Source organism: Lepidochelys kempii, chromosome 1 (genome assembly GCF_965140285.1).
Source record: "Lepidochelys kempii isolate rLepKem1 chromosome 1, rLepKem1.hap1, whole genome shotgun sequence".
NCBI classification, from domain to species: domain Eukaryota; kingdom Metazoa; phylum Chordata; order Testudines; family Cheloniidae; genus Lepidochelys; species Lepidochelys kempii.
In genome coordinates this window covers 159,403,138-159,418,871 of record NC_136380.1, presented here as the reverse complement: position 1 = coordinate 159,418,871, position 15,734 = coordinate 159,403,138, and the positions used below count along the sequence as shown (strand labels likewise).

The following is a 15,734-nucleotide window of genomic DNA, read 5'->3' as shown; positions in this document are numbered from 1 at the left end:
TACCAGTAATATCATCAGAACAAACTGTCACTGGCTGAGCAGTGATCCAGAAGCAGAACAATTACCTAGCAGCTTTTCAAATCTGGGTTTTACGTACTAATCCTTTCAACTGTGTCATGCCACAATACCCATTTCTGACACATCTGACTTCCACTGCTCATTTCAAGCTTCTCCAATTTTCAGCAGCACAATGCTTTGAAAGACACTTATGGTTGATTTCAGAGTAGCAGCCATGTTAGTCTGTGTCTGCAAAAAGAAAAAGAGGACTTGTGGCACCTTAGAGACTAACAAATGTATTTGAGCATAAGCTTTCATATATAAGCGTTCATGGGCTACAGCCCACTTCATTGATTGCATAGAATGGAATATATCATATTACTAACATCTAATTGACCCTCAAAATAGAATGTGGACAAGGCAGATAATACAATGTTTTTTATTGGGCTACCACATATTTGCAGCCAAAAAGATTCCTTCATTCATGCTAACATAGTTCTCAATCCATTCTACGCTGGCAGACTCAAACACTGTTTGCCATACTGGCTCACTATGGCATTGTAACTAAACCCCCCAACTTAGTGGTAGCTAAAGACGGGAGACTGAACCTTTCATAGGCAGAGAGAGAACATTAGCTAGGCCATTTAAGTTCTCTCAGCTCTTCTCAAGGAGTGTTACGTGAACATTGAACTTCTACCCACACATTCACCAGAGATTGACAAAGGAGCTTTGTTCACTTTTACATCCAAGCAACAATGCAGCATTCTCTACCAGTATGATGTTTCCTAGTACTATAAGCCCAGATCCCACTGTAGACTCTGTGTGTGTGTGTGTATATCTCTCTCTCTATCTCTGTGTGTGTCTGTGGTTTAACTGAGAAGCTTCCTTTTCCCCCAGAACCCACCACAAAGAGTCAGATACCAATATGTCCAGTCAAAGAGTCTCCTTTCATGACCTTTACATACACAACCTATAATGGGAATGAGAGATCCTCAACAAACAAGTGCATATAAGAACCTCTGGATTTCTCCTAGAGAGTTTATTCCCCTTTGCCTCTGATATCCGCCTATAAAAGCCATTCTAGCCACAGGGCTAATACAACTTGCTTCGTCCACCACTACTCCTTCAGATTAGCTTGCTCTACTTCTTTCTGGTGCAGACCTAGCTCATTAATCAGAGAATTGCCAACTACCACCACCAGAATTTGTCTACAGAAATGCAGCGGAGACAAAGATGTTCCTAATAAGACCACATGCCATTACTACAGACCCATATTTTAAATTTGGTACCAAGCCAGTTAAAATAATTCTATATTACAGATATTTCCTGGAGCTTTTCCAAGTTTATTTTTAAGATTCCCAGAAGAGGACTAGACCAAACAACAACAGTTAATCCATGAATTACTCAGGCTAGTTTGAGCTAGCCTTAAAATCTATAATCAAAGAGTTAGTGTTATATTTTGTATTGCCTCTCCCCAATCCCACCCCAAAAACTTCTCAGCAATAACAGCAGCTTAGGAAAGCCTCAGAAAGGAAAACCCACTCATTTATTGGCAGCGTTACTTCTACAAGCTCCTGAAGGAAACTGGTGGCACGCTGGGAGACTCATAGGAACAGTCAAATTAAATTCAACCTTAAAACACAAAACAAAATCAAGTTTTCAATACCCTAGGCCACCATAAACATTTCCACAATTTATTGTAGAAAACTTACAATGCAAGAAGTGGTTCTAAAATAAGGACATTCCTCTGCAATTTTTTAATAGTATTTTAACACCTAGGAGCCCTAGTCAGGGCCCACGGCCCCATTGTGCTAAGAACCATACAAACAGCGAACAAATGACATTCCCCGTCCCAACAGGCTTACAATTCAAGCATAAGGACTTGTCTTCACCTACAGCACTACAGTGGCGCAGCTGTATCAATGCAGCACTTCAGCGAAGATGCTCTTACGCTGACGCGAGAGCTTCTCCCTTTGGCATAGTTAATCCACTTCCCCAAAAGCTGGTAGCTATGGGAGAGCTTCTCCCATTGACATAGCAGTGTCTACACGGCGCGGGGGGGGAAGTCTGTACAACTACAGTGCTCAGGGATGTAGATTTTTCACACCCCTAAGCAACAGCAGTTATATCAATACAGGGCTGTAGCGTAGACCTGGCTTAAGTGATGGACAAACAGAGGATTACAAGTAAACAATGAAAAGGAGTACTTGTGGCACCTTAGAGACTAACCAATTTATTTGAGCATAAGCTTTCGTGAGCTACAATGAGACAGTATTGATCAGCATTAGAGGCTGTGATCTCAGCACACCAGCAGCCTAATGCTTGTCAAATATTTTTGTAGGCATTGCAGCAAAATGTTGGAAACCCAAACACAGCAACAGCGAAACTGACTTCACATATTTTCACCTTACAATATGCAAAGGAACAGCAAGGAATAGAAATGAATACCCAACGTAATAATCTAAAAAGACGTTAATACTAATAGCGGAGGTTTTAAGATCTAGCTAGGAAATGCATCAGCTTCGAAAGTCTTAACCAATACACATACAACTTTAATTTACAAACACATTTTTCAAGTTAAGAGCATCCATTTAATTGTTTAATTACTTTGAAATCAATGGATGAGAGAGGTTCTCCAATTGCAAAGTAGAATATTAAACATGAAGACCAACTTAGTGAAAACTCACAGAAGGTTAAGAAATTTCCTCATGTCAAACCTGGAGACAATTTTATTTGTTTCAGATTCCTTAAATCTAATATTTGAATACTGCTTCTCTCCAAATTCCTGAGCGCCTGGAGAGAATAAAAGCAGCAGCAAGTTGAGTAAATTAAAGTGACAGTCCTTTAGCCTAATCCAATATTGAAAACAAAACAGGTCTAGGAAATTTGCTAATTTTAAGAGTTATTTTTACTTCAATGGAACACAGAATAAAAAAGCCTAAGCAATTGTTTGAGTATATCTAATCAAATTTACCCTTTAAATTTTTTGGTGTTCTCTTTTATTGAATCATCTGCAACTTTTTGGCATATTTTAATCTTAATTCTTTTATCCTGACCTAACAATTACCACCTCAGAACACCACTTGGTGGGGGAAACCATGGGCATCCACCCAAAACAGGGCAACCCACTTCTTGTCCCCTCCTTCTATGCAGATCCTGAGCCTGCAGAATCTTCTGGGATTCCTAGGAAGGGAGAGAGTGCGCCATAGAGGTGGCTGGTGACCCTTCTCACAAGAGAGGGGAGCTCCTTGCATGGAGGGTCCACACCATACACTGATCCTGGGGGCAAAATCTGGCCTAGAACAGTTGCAACACTCCACCTAAGTGCCCTATACCGTGTTACAACTAAGCTAGGGCCTTGTCTACAGAAGAATAATTTTTAATTGAACAAATTTGTTCCCTAAAGAGAGCCACCAGGAGCACAAGAGACAGCTGACCCTACCTGGGAGATGGGGGTCTGTCTTCTTCTATTGCCAAGGAATCCACTGTCCTCTTTCCCAGGGGATGTGGCCCCTAGCCACGCACAGACCCCAATCCTGCAGACTTGTGCATACTAGTCCAGTGAAGCAGAGCCACGTTAAGCCGATTTAATGCTTAACAGCAGCTCTCAGAAGTGGCTGTAGCTAGCACAGTTTACAGCTATAACAAAACAGCACCTGTGGTCCCATCCAGACTGGGAAGTCAACCATGCAAACTAACCCAGTTACAACATGATAAATCTGACCTAGTTAAAATATGGCTTGGACTTGAAGCTGGATGGGAACAGATTCTGCAGTAGCCACACCCTAACCCGACTCATGTCACAATCAGGTCCCCCAGCACAATGGGACAAAAGCAGCTCCAGCTCACATCCTGCTCCTTCCTCATTTGCACTTTGAATGGAAAGCGCCAGAGCACTTCCCGTTCAACGCTGCCTTTTGTTGACCTCTTGAGCAGCAGTGGGTGGAGCCCATTAGCAGCACAAGCCAACTCCTGCCCGATTAAGGCAGGGCAGAATACTTTGGCAATGGCTCCCAGCTAATAGGCAAAAGCCATACTGAAATGGACCTAACGCAATATTCTTAGCCTGCCTCAAGTGGCAAAGCACCATAGCCAGTGCCTGAAGGAGGCCAGCCCAGCACAGTGCACACAAGACAAAAGCTGTTGGCCTTGTCCTCATTTAAGTAGGACAACGGCCACGTATAGACGGGGAAAGTTTAGCAGCTGGGGGTATGTCTTCCTTGTGTTTAATCACAGTCTCTACGTACACCGTTTGCACACCAGGTTATAACATAGGCTCCATTCACATTTGTTGGCCACACTAACTATATTAAAGCCAAGTTTTTAAAAAGTCAGTGTTCTGGCCCATAGCTCTGGCCTAAATTGCTTTTTGTTTAAAACCAGTTTACCGGGGTAGAGCAAACTGTGTGATAAATCCAGTCTGACCACAGCAGCATTGAAACTGTGCTTAAATGCAAGCATGGTTGTTTATCCTGGGTAGCCCAGGTCAAAAATTTAAGCTATTAGGGGATACAGAGAGTCCAAGAGGGTCTTGCTAATTCCTCTTATGTTTCACCACTATGTTACATACTGTACCTGTAAAGTCACAAGTTATGCTCTCACCCACAGCAATATTTTTTATATACTGGAGAATAAGAGTCCTTGATATTGATTATAATAAGCCTGATGCCTGTACCAAAGGAATTCTGTAAGAGCTATGGCAGTCAGCCTCAAGCGGGCAGGGGAGAAGCTCTCAGCCCTACTGAAATTGCTCTACGCTTTTAAAGATCCAAACTGCGTCCCTTACTCTGAAGTCAAAGTAATGGACTTCTCCCTATGGGAGTTCCCCCCCAAGACCAGGGCTGGATCTTTAACATGCAATGAGTTAGTATACAAGCATTCCACAAGGACCCCCACCTTCCTAGCAACATACTTAAAATACCTTTACAAAAGGAGGGATAGTTGAAGTGTCTCATAGAAATAGAGGGGAGGAAGTGAAGATAAGAAGCCTGCTCTGGATGTTGAAGAGTTAGACCAGTGGTTCTCAGCCAGGGGTCTGCATACCCCTGAGGCTATACAGAGATCTTCCAGGGGGTCCATCAACTCATCTAGATATTTGCCTAGGTTTACAATAGGCAACATGAAAAGCACTAGCAAAGTCAGTACAAACTAAAATTTAATACAGACAGAATGAGAAAGTAAGCAATTTGTCAGTAATAGTGTTCTGTGACAATTTTGTATTTTTAGTCTGATTTTGTAAACAAGTAGTTTTTAAGTGAGGTGAAACTTGGGGGTACGCAAGACAAATCAGACTCCTAAAAGGGGCACAGTAGTCTGGAAAGGTTGAGAGTCACTGAGTTAGAGCATCTAAAATGCTGAGCCACAGGAGTGGACATTACCAGTCAAGATCAGTCAGCTTCCCTGTTCTACAATATCTATTGTGGGATGAGTATTTTTGAAACAAATGCCTTTATTTCTGATAAGCACACTTGAACCTTGCAAGTGAGCAATAGACCAACTAAGCATTACTAAATAGCAATGCTGCCAACTCAGGATTTTAATTGCATCTCATGATTTGTTTCTTCTGAAAGTCCTAGCTCCTGCAGTCATGTGATTATTAGGGCTGTTGATTAATCGCAGTTAATTCACATGATTAGCTCAAAAAATTAATCGCAATTAATCGCACTGTAATAAATTTCAGTTGGTATTCTATTGTTAAATATTTTGAATGTTTTTCTACATTTTCATATATTGTGTTGTAATTGAAATCAAAGTATATTTTTATTACAAATATCTGCACTGTAAAAATGATAAAATACTATTTCAGTTCACTTCATACAAGTACTGTAGTGCAATCTGTCGTGAAAGTGTAACTTACAAATGTAGATTTGTGTGTGTTATATAACTGCACTCAAAAAAACAAAAATGTAAAACTTCAGAGCCTACAAGTCCACTCAGTCCTGCTTCTTGTTCAGCCAATTGTTAAGACAAACAAATTTGTATACATTTACAGGAGATAATGCTGCCCTCTTCTTATTTACAATATCACCAGAAAGTGAGAACAGGCATTTGCATGGCACTTTTGTAGCCGGCATTGCTAGACATTTACACGCCAGATATGCTAAACATTCGTATGCCCCTTCATGCTTCAGCCACCATTCCAGAGTATGTGATTCCATGTGGATGACGCTCATTAATAAAATTTGTGATTGAACTCCTGGGAGGAGAATTGTATGTCTCCTGTTCTGTTTTACCCACATTCTGCCATATATTTCATATTATATGAGTCTCAGATGATGACCCAGCACATGCTGTTCATTTTAAGGACACTGTCATTGCAGATTTGACAAAATGCAAAGCATGAGAGATTTCTAAAGACAGCTACAGCACTCGACCCAAGATTTAAGAATCTGAAGTGCCTTCCAAAATCTGAGAGGGACAAGGTGTGGAGCATGCTTTCAGAAGTCTTAAAAGAGCAGCACTCCTATGCTGAGACTACAGAACTTGAACCACCAAAAAAGAAAATCAACCTTCTGCTGGTGGCATCTGACTCAGATAATGAAAAATGAGCATGCATCAGTCCGCACTGCTTTGGATTGTTATTGAGCAGAACCTGTCACCAGCATGGACGCATGTCCCCTGGAATGGTGGTTTAAGCATGAAGGGACATATGAATCTTTAGCATATCTGGCATGTAAATATCTTGCTACGCTGGCTACAACAGTACCATGAGAACACCTGTTCTCAGTTTCAGGTGACATTGTAAACCAGAAGCAGGGAGCATTATCTCCTGCAAACATAAACCAACTTGTTTGTCTGAGCGATTGGCTAAACAAGAAGTAGGACTGAGTGGACTTGCATGTTCTAAAATTTTAGATTGTTTGTTTTATTTATTTTTGAATGCAGGGTTTTTTTGTGCATAATTCTAAATTTGTAAGTTCAACTTTCATGATAAAGAGATTGCACTACAGTACTTGTATTTGGTGAATTGAAAAATATTATTTCTTTTGTTTTATTACAGTGCAAATACTTGTAATCAAAAATATAAAGTGAGCAGTATATGCTTTGTATTCTGTGTTGTAATTGAAATCAATATATTTGAAAAAGAAAACATCCAAAAATATTTAAATAAATGATATTCTAGTATTCACAGTGCAATCACACAATTTTTTTAATTGCTTGACAGCCCTAGTGATTATATGAAAATCCCCACTTCATTTAAAAAAAAGTTTTGAAACCTCATAATTATGAGGAAAAGCTTGAGTGACATGACATGAATAGAATTTAAGGGGTCCATGACCAAAACAAAGCACACCTAACCCCTCTCCCCCCCCCCCCACAATCTCATGATTTTTAAGCTAATCACATGATATTTTGGTGTCTGACTCAGGAATGCACTACAGTTGTAGCTGTGTTAGTCCCGGGATATTAGTGAGACAATGTGGGTGAGGAAATATCTTTTATTGGACCAATTTCCGACGGTGTCTCCCTCACCACAGAAGTTGGTCCAATAAAAGAGATTACCTCACCCACTTTGTCTTAGGATTTCTGAACGTTTGAGGGTGACAATAATGCAACAGTTACTAGGAGGTTTTCTGCAGTACATTTTCAGAGTAATGAAGAGTCTTCATACTACAGCACTCTACTAATTGACACCTCACTCAACAGTAAAGTTCTTCTACTGCCTTTCCCCTCCCCTGCAACAGTGTTCTCAAAGAGAGCAGGGAAGATTTCCAAAAGTGACTGGTGATTTTGGAGGGCTTAACTTGTGACTTTAAGGACCATGATTTTCAGACAACTCCAAGCACCAATGGCCGAAAATGTGGTCCTGTTAAAATACTGAAAGTTGGGCACCTAAGATTTTTGCCCATCTATCTACAAAAGCAATCAACATAACTGTGGTAGTTCATACTTACATTTTATCAGTAACTACACACCAACCCTTTAGTACTGTACTACTAAATCGTACGAAAATTACCAACTGATATATAGAACTTTTTTTGTAACAAGATAGGCCAGGGTAGATTTTGAAGCAATTTTTAAAACCTGCACATCCTTCACCAGCAGAATGTGAATAATTAATATGAACGGCTACCAAATGCCCCTTGAGTGTAAGGCTAAAATCCTGCAAACGCTTCTGGGCAGAGAAGCGCCTACAGGATATGGACTCATAAATCCCCATTCCCCACACACAGCTGTCCAAATGGGACCTCTTTCTAAATCCCAGGCCTTTTCCTCCAGCACAGACAACTCCTTCCTGCCAAAGCCACCCCATCCCCACCCAGTGTTTTCCCCAGGAATTGAAATTGGGCGGGGGGGGGGGGGCGATGAGGGGTGAAACCATGAGGGTGAAGGTGGGCTGTATGGTGCTAGTTGGAGTAGATGGCCTCTGCAGTGTGTATAGGAGAGACTAGGGTTACACTTTTCTCTGAGCAAAGCTTGTGCTCCACTATGTCTTCCAGAGACATTTACAGCTCCATCAAATGCACAGGCAGCCATCTGTTCAGGGTCCCATTGGCAAGTATTTAACTCTTCTAAGATGTGGGTTGTCACAGATGCAGCCAATCTGCCCTCTATAACTGGAACATCTAGAAATGCATTTACTGGCCTACCATGGACATCAAGATAACATACACAATGACTTAATACTTGATGACCATTTGCATTGGTGCATTCATCCGCCATGTATGCACATTTTTTGAATGTGGTGAGAGAGTTCTTCACTTTTTCAACTGTTGAGTCTTTCACTGTTGCACAACGTGCTTCTAGCCAGTCAGCTGAGTTTGTTGCAGAAAGATAGTGAGCATTTGCTGGTCTTGTTCGGAACCAGTGTTCAACTTCAGGATGAACAAGGGACAATGCACTTAACGTTGGCCTCCCGTTTGTAGTGTGCGGTGTCTCTTGCTTAAATAGAAAGTATGATGCCACAGCCATGTTTGTTCGCATGAACTGTGTTGTGTCTCCAGCATTCTTAACAGCCTCATTAACACTCACCGGTGTTGTCCTTGGTCAGTGGAGACTCAGAGTTCAGAGGTGCTTTCACATGAGCTCATCTCCCATGCTGGGTGCAAGAAGGCACCTTGCTCGTTCCTCCAGCTGCTCACTGTCTGCTCTGGCCACCGTTCGTTGTGCCACCATTTACTCCATCGCTCTGTTGCCAATGGCCCTGCGCCATCACCTTCTGCTGCCACCTGCCACTGTGACCTCTGGTCTCTTGAGGTTCCACCGGCTCTCAGTGATTTCAGCTGAGCTCTCAGTGGGGGAACCTCGCTGCTAGAGCAGATTGGGCCGTCTGGTCCACAGAAACACTGTCCCACAGCAGGTCTAAGCACTTAGACCCGGTTATCAGTGATTTCAGCTATAGCGGTCACTTAACAAAACAAAGACTATCTATGGATCCTAATCTGCTCTGTCTTTAAACAGTGGAGAGGGGCAGGTCCAATAGTACTTGTGATGCAGGCAGACCATCAAGCAAAACTCCTGTCCCCACCCTCTCTCTCTCTGTCTGGATGCTCTCAATCAGCACAGGCTAAGTACAGTTCTACTGCCCTTTATTCCTACAATAAGAACATTTCATTACACCTCCCCTCCCACCCCCATTCAAGTGATTTGTAACCCAACCCCAGCCAAAATCTATCACTTGGGCAACACAGCGCTGTTTGCTGGATACCTAGGTAGATTAGGTGTGAATGTAAATATAATCTGGTCCTGAAGCCTTCCTCCCCAGCCCCCAGCTCATCACTAGCTGCAGGGAGAGCTCGTTTAGACTTGGCCAACCTAATAATTTCAAATTTATGATTTGTAAGCAAACATCACCAAAATGAATACACTGACATTGTCAAACAGCTGTACAAGGATAATTAGTTTATGTTTATACCTTTCAAATCTATTATACTTTCAGATACACGTATTTTATCATACACTGTATATGCTTTTAAAGTATGTATTAATGTTTCAATTCAAATTTCCAAACAATCACTAAATTGGCAGCACTGCACCTAACTAGTTCACAAAACTGGGGGGTTGGGAAATCCCTTTCCCCAGCTCTCTCCTTACAGCTCTCAAGTGCCCTGCTGAAGGACAGGCAAGTACCGTACAGCAGTGCAGGCTAACAAGCTTTTTCGTTTTAGCATCTGTTGTTCTCCTCAAAACATTTTGCTTATTAAAGCAAATTGGACTTACCTATGAGAGAGTACTGTTGCAATTTAACTACAGTATTTGCACTCGTGCCTCGCCCTGACGACTCTGTAAAGCTGTTAACCTATGATCACTGTAAACATGCACTACAGAAGTACTATACCAAGAACTTAATGCAACAAAAAAATAAAAAATCCGCAGGTAACAGGAAGGTGTGGAATTCTCTTGCAAATCACTTTCCGTTGCTAATAACCAGACATTTCATCCGAGATCGTAAAACGGAAATCTTATCAGTTAACAGAAAAGAGTTAGATAGCTTCGGGTACTCCACTTGCTCCTACAATCCCTGGCAATTTGTGATTTTAGTCATTTTTCTGTTTTACGCCGTTTTTCTCTCCACTCTTGCTGCGTCGAAGTCACACACACAAACAGGAGAAACTGACCAGAGACAGAGGAAACAGCGGAATTGAACTATGTATGAAGGGCTTTACAAATACACAGAGCAAACAAACTCAAGAGAGATTAGAGGGAAAATATTTCTCTTTCAGTCCCAGCAGTCTTGGGTGTTACTTTTAACAACAGCAGAAAGATTTAGACAGAAGTGTGAATTGGAAGTTGGCTGTCCCCTTTAAGTAGAAGTAATTGCGCACACACCTTTTTGTAGACTTGCATGTCAAAAATCTCAAACTACACATTTCAGCAGACGAGTTACTTTGCGTGTGTCCGTGCAAAAGAGCCGCACTGATAAACTGACTTCATTTGCTTCCAAAGCAAAACGGGGGGGAAAGAAACCCAATCGTATTCTACTCCCTTACCATCTTCAGCTGAGAGCTCCAGGTGCAATAGTCTCAATCAAAAAGCATTTCAGTTTTTAAGTGCATTGGTGGAATGAAGAGCACGCTCTTCAGAGCGCCACAAGCCCCCAAATTGTAATTAAAAAGCCCCTCGGGATTTTTGCATAGTTCAACGGCCATACGATGAATTGCAACGCCTGTAACTCTTGGCAGTATAGTCTCTACAGAAGCTAACAGGAAAAATGAAATTCTACGCATAATTTTTTTTAAAAAAGTCACAGTTAAAAGACCGGCAGAAGAATAGGTTATTCTACCTTGGTTTTGGCTAAAATAAAGCCAGCCCTTTTTCGTTAGTCATCGCAAATGGTCACTTCCAACACGTAAACCTTTTATTTAAGAGAGAACGTTTAGGGCTTTTCTGCTCTCAGCTAGAACTCTACATATGCCAATTTCACATAGACGCCTCATCCCGGGCACTCGTGCACACACATTCAATAGGAAAGCATGAACAGTACACGCTGGAATTGGGACAGGCACTTACTTTTCATCCACATGAAGGCTTGGGGAGCACTTGATTGCTAGCCATGTTTTCCAGTGTATATGTCGCACTTTGTAAACCTGCCCAAATCCACCCGAACCAATCTTCTCCCAACTAACAAATTCACTGGAATCGAATGTTTTCAGCAGCCCCATTTCCCAATGGGAACTGCTTTCCTTTTCCATGGTGTCCTCTTATTCCTCCCAGGGTGATTTCTCCAGCCACTTGGGAATTTCTGACAGACTGCTTCCCTCTCTCCCAGTCCCCACTTGTTTGCTGATCTGCCTTTCCCTACCCAGGTGACTAAGGTGTAGTCATTAACCAAACCATTACATCACTTCCTGAGTTCACTTCTTGCCGCTGTGCGATCTATGCAATCTGAGCAGACAACAGTTCCAATCAGACAAGCCATTCCAAATGTGGGTGTAGATCGGAGTTTTTACGGGACAAAGGTTGTAAAACTGTGCTGGGAAAAGTGAATTCACAGCTATCGTTTTGTATTTGCTTTATCCGTCTTATTCGCAGGCGGACATCCCTACATTTCCCTGGAGCACTATGCAGCGTTTTTTTCATTGCATCCCTAAAAATAAAATACTGAATATTCACCTCATTCCTAACTCATCAGCATAGTTACAAGGGCAATTTATAACTGTTATATTATTACCCCCCTCACTTAATGGAAAACTGCACGCAGTATGCATGTGTGCCATCATCTGAAATAGAAAAGGAGGACTTGTGGCACCTTAGAGACTAACAAATTTATTTGAGCATAAGCTTTCCTGAGCTACAGCTCACTTCATCGGATGCATGCAGTGGAAAATACAGTGGGGAGATTTTATATACACAGAGAACATGAAACAATGGGTGTTACCATATACACTGTAACAAGATGCTCAAATAAATTGGTTAGTCTCTAAGATGCCACAAGTCCTCCTTTTCTTTTTGCAGATACAGACTAACAGGGCTGCTACTCTGAAACCTGAAACCAACAGAGTAACTTAAATATGAAAAATGTAACTTTTTTCTCCTTAGATTTCGAAACTCCTTATCCCCCAATAGCAAGATCAGTTAAAAAGAAGGTTCTGATCCTTCAGAGTCTTACATATTTGCTTAACTTTATGCACTTGAGTAATCCCATTGATTTAAATAGGATTACTCATGTTTAAAGGTAAGCAGCTGTGTTAGTCTTTGCAGCATCAGGGCCAGGTATATTAAACAAAACAGATTTCCTTGCCTAAATTGCACATCTTACGCTATTAAAACTTAATAAAACTAGTTTAATATTCACTCTTTATGCTGCATGTTTCAATGAAAATGTACTAGTCAATTTTGTGGGGTTTTTTGATAGCCATGTTCTAGAAAATTTCACTTACCAGGACTCAGGCACTAGTACAATGCTGAAGTGTTTGATTTGCAGATATTGCAAGGAATAGATTTTCTCCCTACAGATTTTATGGCCAGAAAGGACCATTGTGGTCATCTAGTCTGACCTACTGCATAACACACTCACTGTTGCCAACTTTAGTGATGTTATTGGAAATCACACAATATTTGCTGTTTATCTTATCTTAAAGACACAGCTCCTGTCCTCAGATGGTTACATGAGAACCTCAGGCTTCATTTTTTAAAATAAGTTAGTTTGTAAATCTCCTGGTCCTGGAGAAATGTTTGTAAATGTGACCCCTAAACACTCAAAAACCAGAAGGAAATAAAAAGAACCCAATATTTTTAAATCCCCTTATTTTTAAGTCTCTCATTATTTGGGGAGTCTGACACATTATTTTTTAATCATTCAGGTTGGTAGTATGGTAACAGAGGCCATACAATGTCACCCAGGAAATTTTGTTCAGCCCTGATTCTGCAAAGCTCTCCGTGAGGTATCCATCCATGAACAATAATTTGTTGGATTAGGTGTTTTAACATTGTTCAGCCTGATAGATTTTTTAATCTTATTTAACTGGTTTTAGGTTTCATTAAAGCTTATTTTTACAAAGTGTCAATTTTGGCCAAATTTGACCTGCCAATGTCAGGTGAGAATGTTTAATGTTTTAAACCTCTTATTGCCAAGTACAATTTAGCCAAATTATATTGTAGATACTCTACCATTCATAAGATAGCTCATCTATCACTTACCAAAACAAAACAGTGGTCGTTGGTATGTCTGCGTATACATTTCCTATGATGAACAGTCATTTTAATAAAATTGTGGGTTTGGTTCAGCTGAGTTCTGACAAAAATAAATGTAGACACACACAAAAATATAACGTTTTAATCATAATGGGACCAATCCTGAAGTTGTTGCTCATAACCTGATCCTGAAAAGACTCTGAGCAGCACCATTGACTTCAACAGGCATAAAGTTAAGCCCTTTTCTGATATTAATTGACATCAATGGAAGTTTTGCCTGAGTAGTAAAACTGGGAACCAGACAGTAGCTGTCTCCTCGGAGTGTGGTCAAGGGAGTGGGGTGCTAGGTGCCCCAACAGCCCCCATGGTGGAGCCAATCACTCAGGCCAGGTCTACACCACAAACTTACACCAGTATAACTATGTCACTCGGGGTACGACAAATCCACCTCCCTGAGTGACAGTTATACCAACCTAACCCGCTGTGTAGACAGTGCTATGGCAACAGGAGAAGCTCTCCCGTCAGCATACGAGCATCTTCACTAAAGTGCTACCATGATACAAAGGCAGCCTTTTAAATGTAGAACTGCCCTCAGTCAGTCTCTGGGCTTTCCTGAGGGCAGAGACAGCTCAGCTCCTTGTATCTTTCTCATGACCATGTCACAAGGGGTAGGAGGCAGGGCCGTGCTCCATCAAGCCAGGGAGAATATGATACACCCCCTGAGGAGTATAGCAGAGGGCGGGTTTTCATTGCTTGCTTAGTCACTGGAGACAAAGGTCTAGATCCTCAAAGGGACTTAGGTGGTGTTGCAACACTGCGTGGGAGGACAAGGTAGGAGCCTCCCGTATAACCTTTAGCACCATAGTTGGTGTATTCACTGAGGATGCAGGAGATCCTGGTTGAGTCTCTTCTGCTGCCTGATAAGGAGAAGGGAATTGAATAAGGATCTCCCACTGTCAGGTGAGTGCCTAACCACTGGACTACCAGAGTGAGTTTTGCTCTGCCTCAGTTAAAGAGCAATGGCTTCAACAAGAGAGGCTGAGACCATGTCTACACTAGCACTTACATCGGCAAAACTTTTATTGCTCAAAGGTGTGAAAAAAATACACCCCTGAGCAACATATGTTTTGCTGGCATAAGCGCTCCTGTGCACAAAGCTATGCTGGCGGGAGACGCTCTCCCACCGACAAAACCATCTCAATGAGTGGCGGTGGCTATATTATGTTGACAGGAGAGCTCTCTCCTGTTGGCATAATGTGGGTACATGAGCGCTCTTACTGCGGCACAGCTGCATCAGTCCAGCTGTGCCACTGTACGCTTGTAAGTGTAGCCATGACCTGAGAGACCCCCCCCCCCGCCCAGTCAGAGTATCCCATACCTCCGTGATTGGGGCACTCCCCTGAGAAGCAGGGAACCCTGTTCAAATCCTGTCTCACCAGGGGGAATTGAACTGGGGTCCACAGGCACTGACTTTCATTTTTCTGGGTGGGTGCTCCATCTCCACCCCGAAATCCCACCCCAATCTGCCCCTCCCCCCAAGGCCCCACCCTTGTTCCACCTCTGCCTGCCCCCACTCGCCGCCGAACAGCTGATTGGCGGGTGACTGGATGCTGAGCACCCACTGGGGGGTGTCTTGCCTCCTTCCCCCAGCTGTTTTGTGTGGAGCTAGGTATGCTCTGAGCACATCTACTGGATAGAGCCCCACAAGTGAGGTAAGTGGAGGCATACCTATCTTCCCCTGGTTTGATGATTGCAGTGGGGCTTAGGAAGGAGACTGAGCATATGTACTGCTACCTTGGGCAGACTTCCAACTGCCTTAGGCAGAAAAGTAGGTGCCTAGAGAACTGTTATAGCAAAAATTTAGGTGCCAAGGGAGTTTAGACACCTACAGAGTTAGATGACAGCCTAGCAGGAGTTATGTGGATCGCAGTGGTGCTTAAATCTGGGCCTTAAGCACCTAAGTGCCTTTGCAGATCTAGTCCTAGTTCTCTCACTCATATTGTTCAACTCAACACCATCCCAGTGCAGGGCTGTGGCAAAAAACTACCAGTAGGCCCAACTAAAGTCCTCAGAAACTGGCTACCGATTTGGTTATTCTTCAAAATGTCCTGCTTTTTTAACTGTAAATAAAGCAAAGGTCTGTTCAAGTGGCAGCACAGGTT

The 15,734-nt window shown here is 42.2% G+C and overlaps 1 protein-coding gene across 1 annotated transcript in view; it reads right to left on the bottom strand.

Moving 5' to 3' along the window:
* Positions 1-11,731, bottom strand: part of RIPK4 (receptor interacting serine/threonine kinase 4) — a 36,082-nt gene extending 24,351 nt beyond the window's left edge. The window contains exon 1 of the mRNA XM_073360057.2: positions 11,449-11,731. Coding sequence (XP_073216158.1) covers positions 11,449-11,630 — 182 coding nt within the window. The 5' untranslated portion in view covers positions 11,631-11,731. The remainder of the gene's footprint in view (positions 1-11,448) is intronic.
* Positions 11,732-15,734: the final 4,003 nt, after the last annotated feature.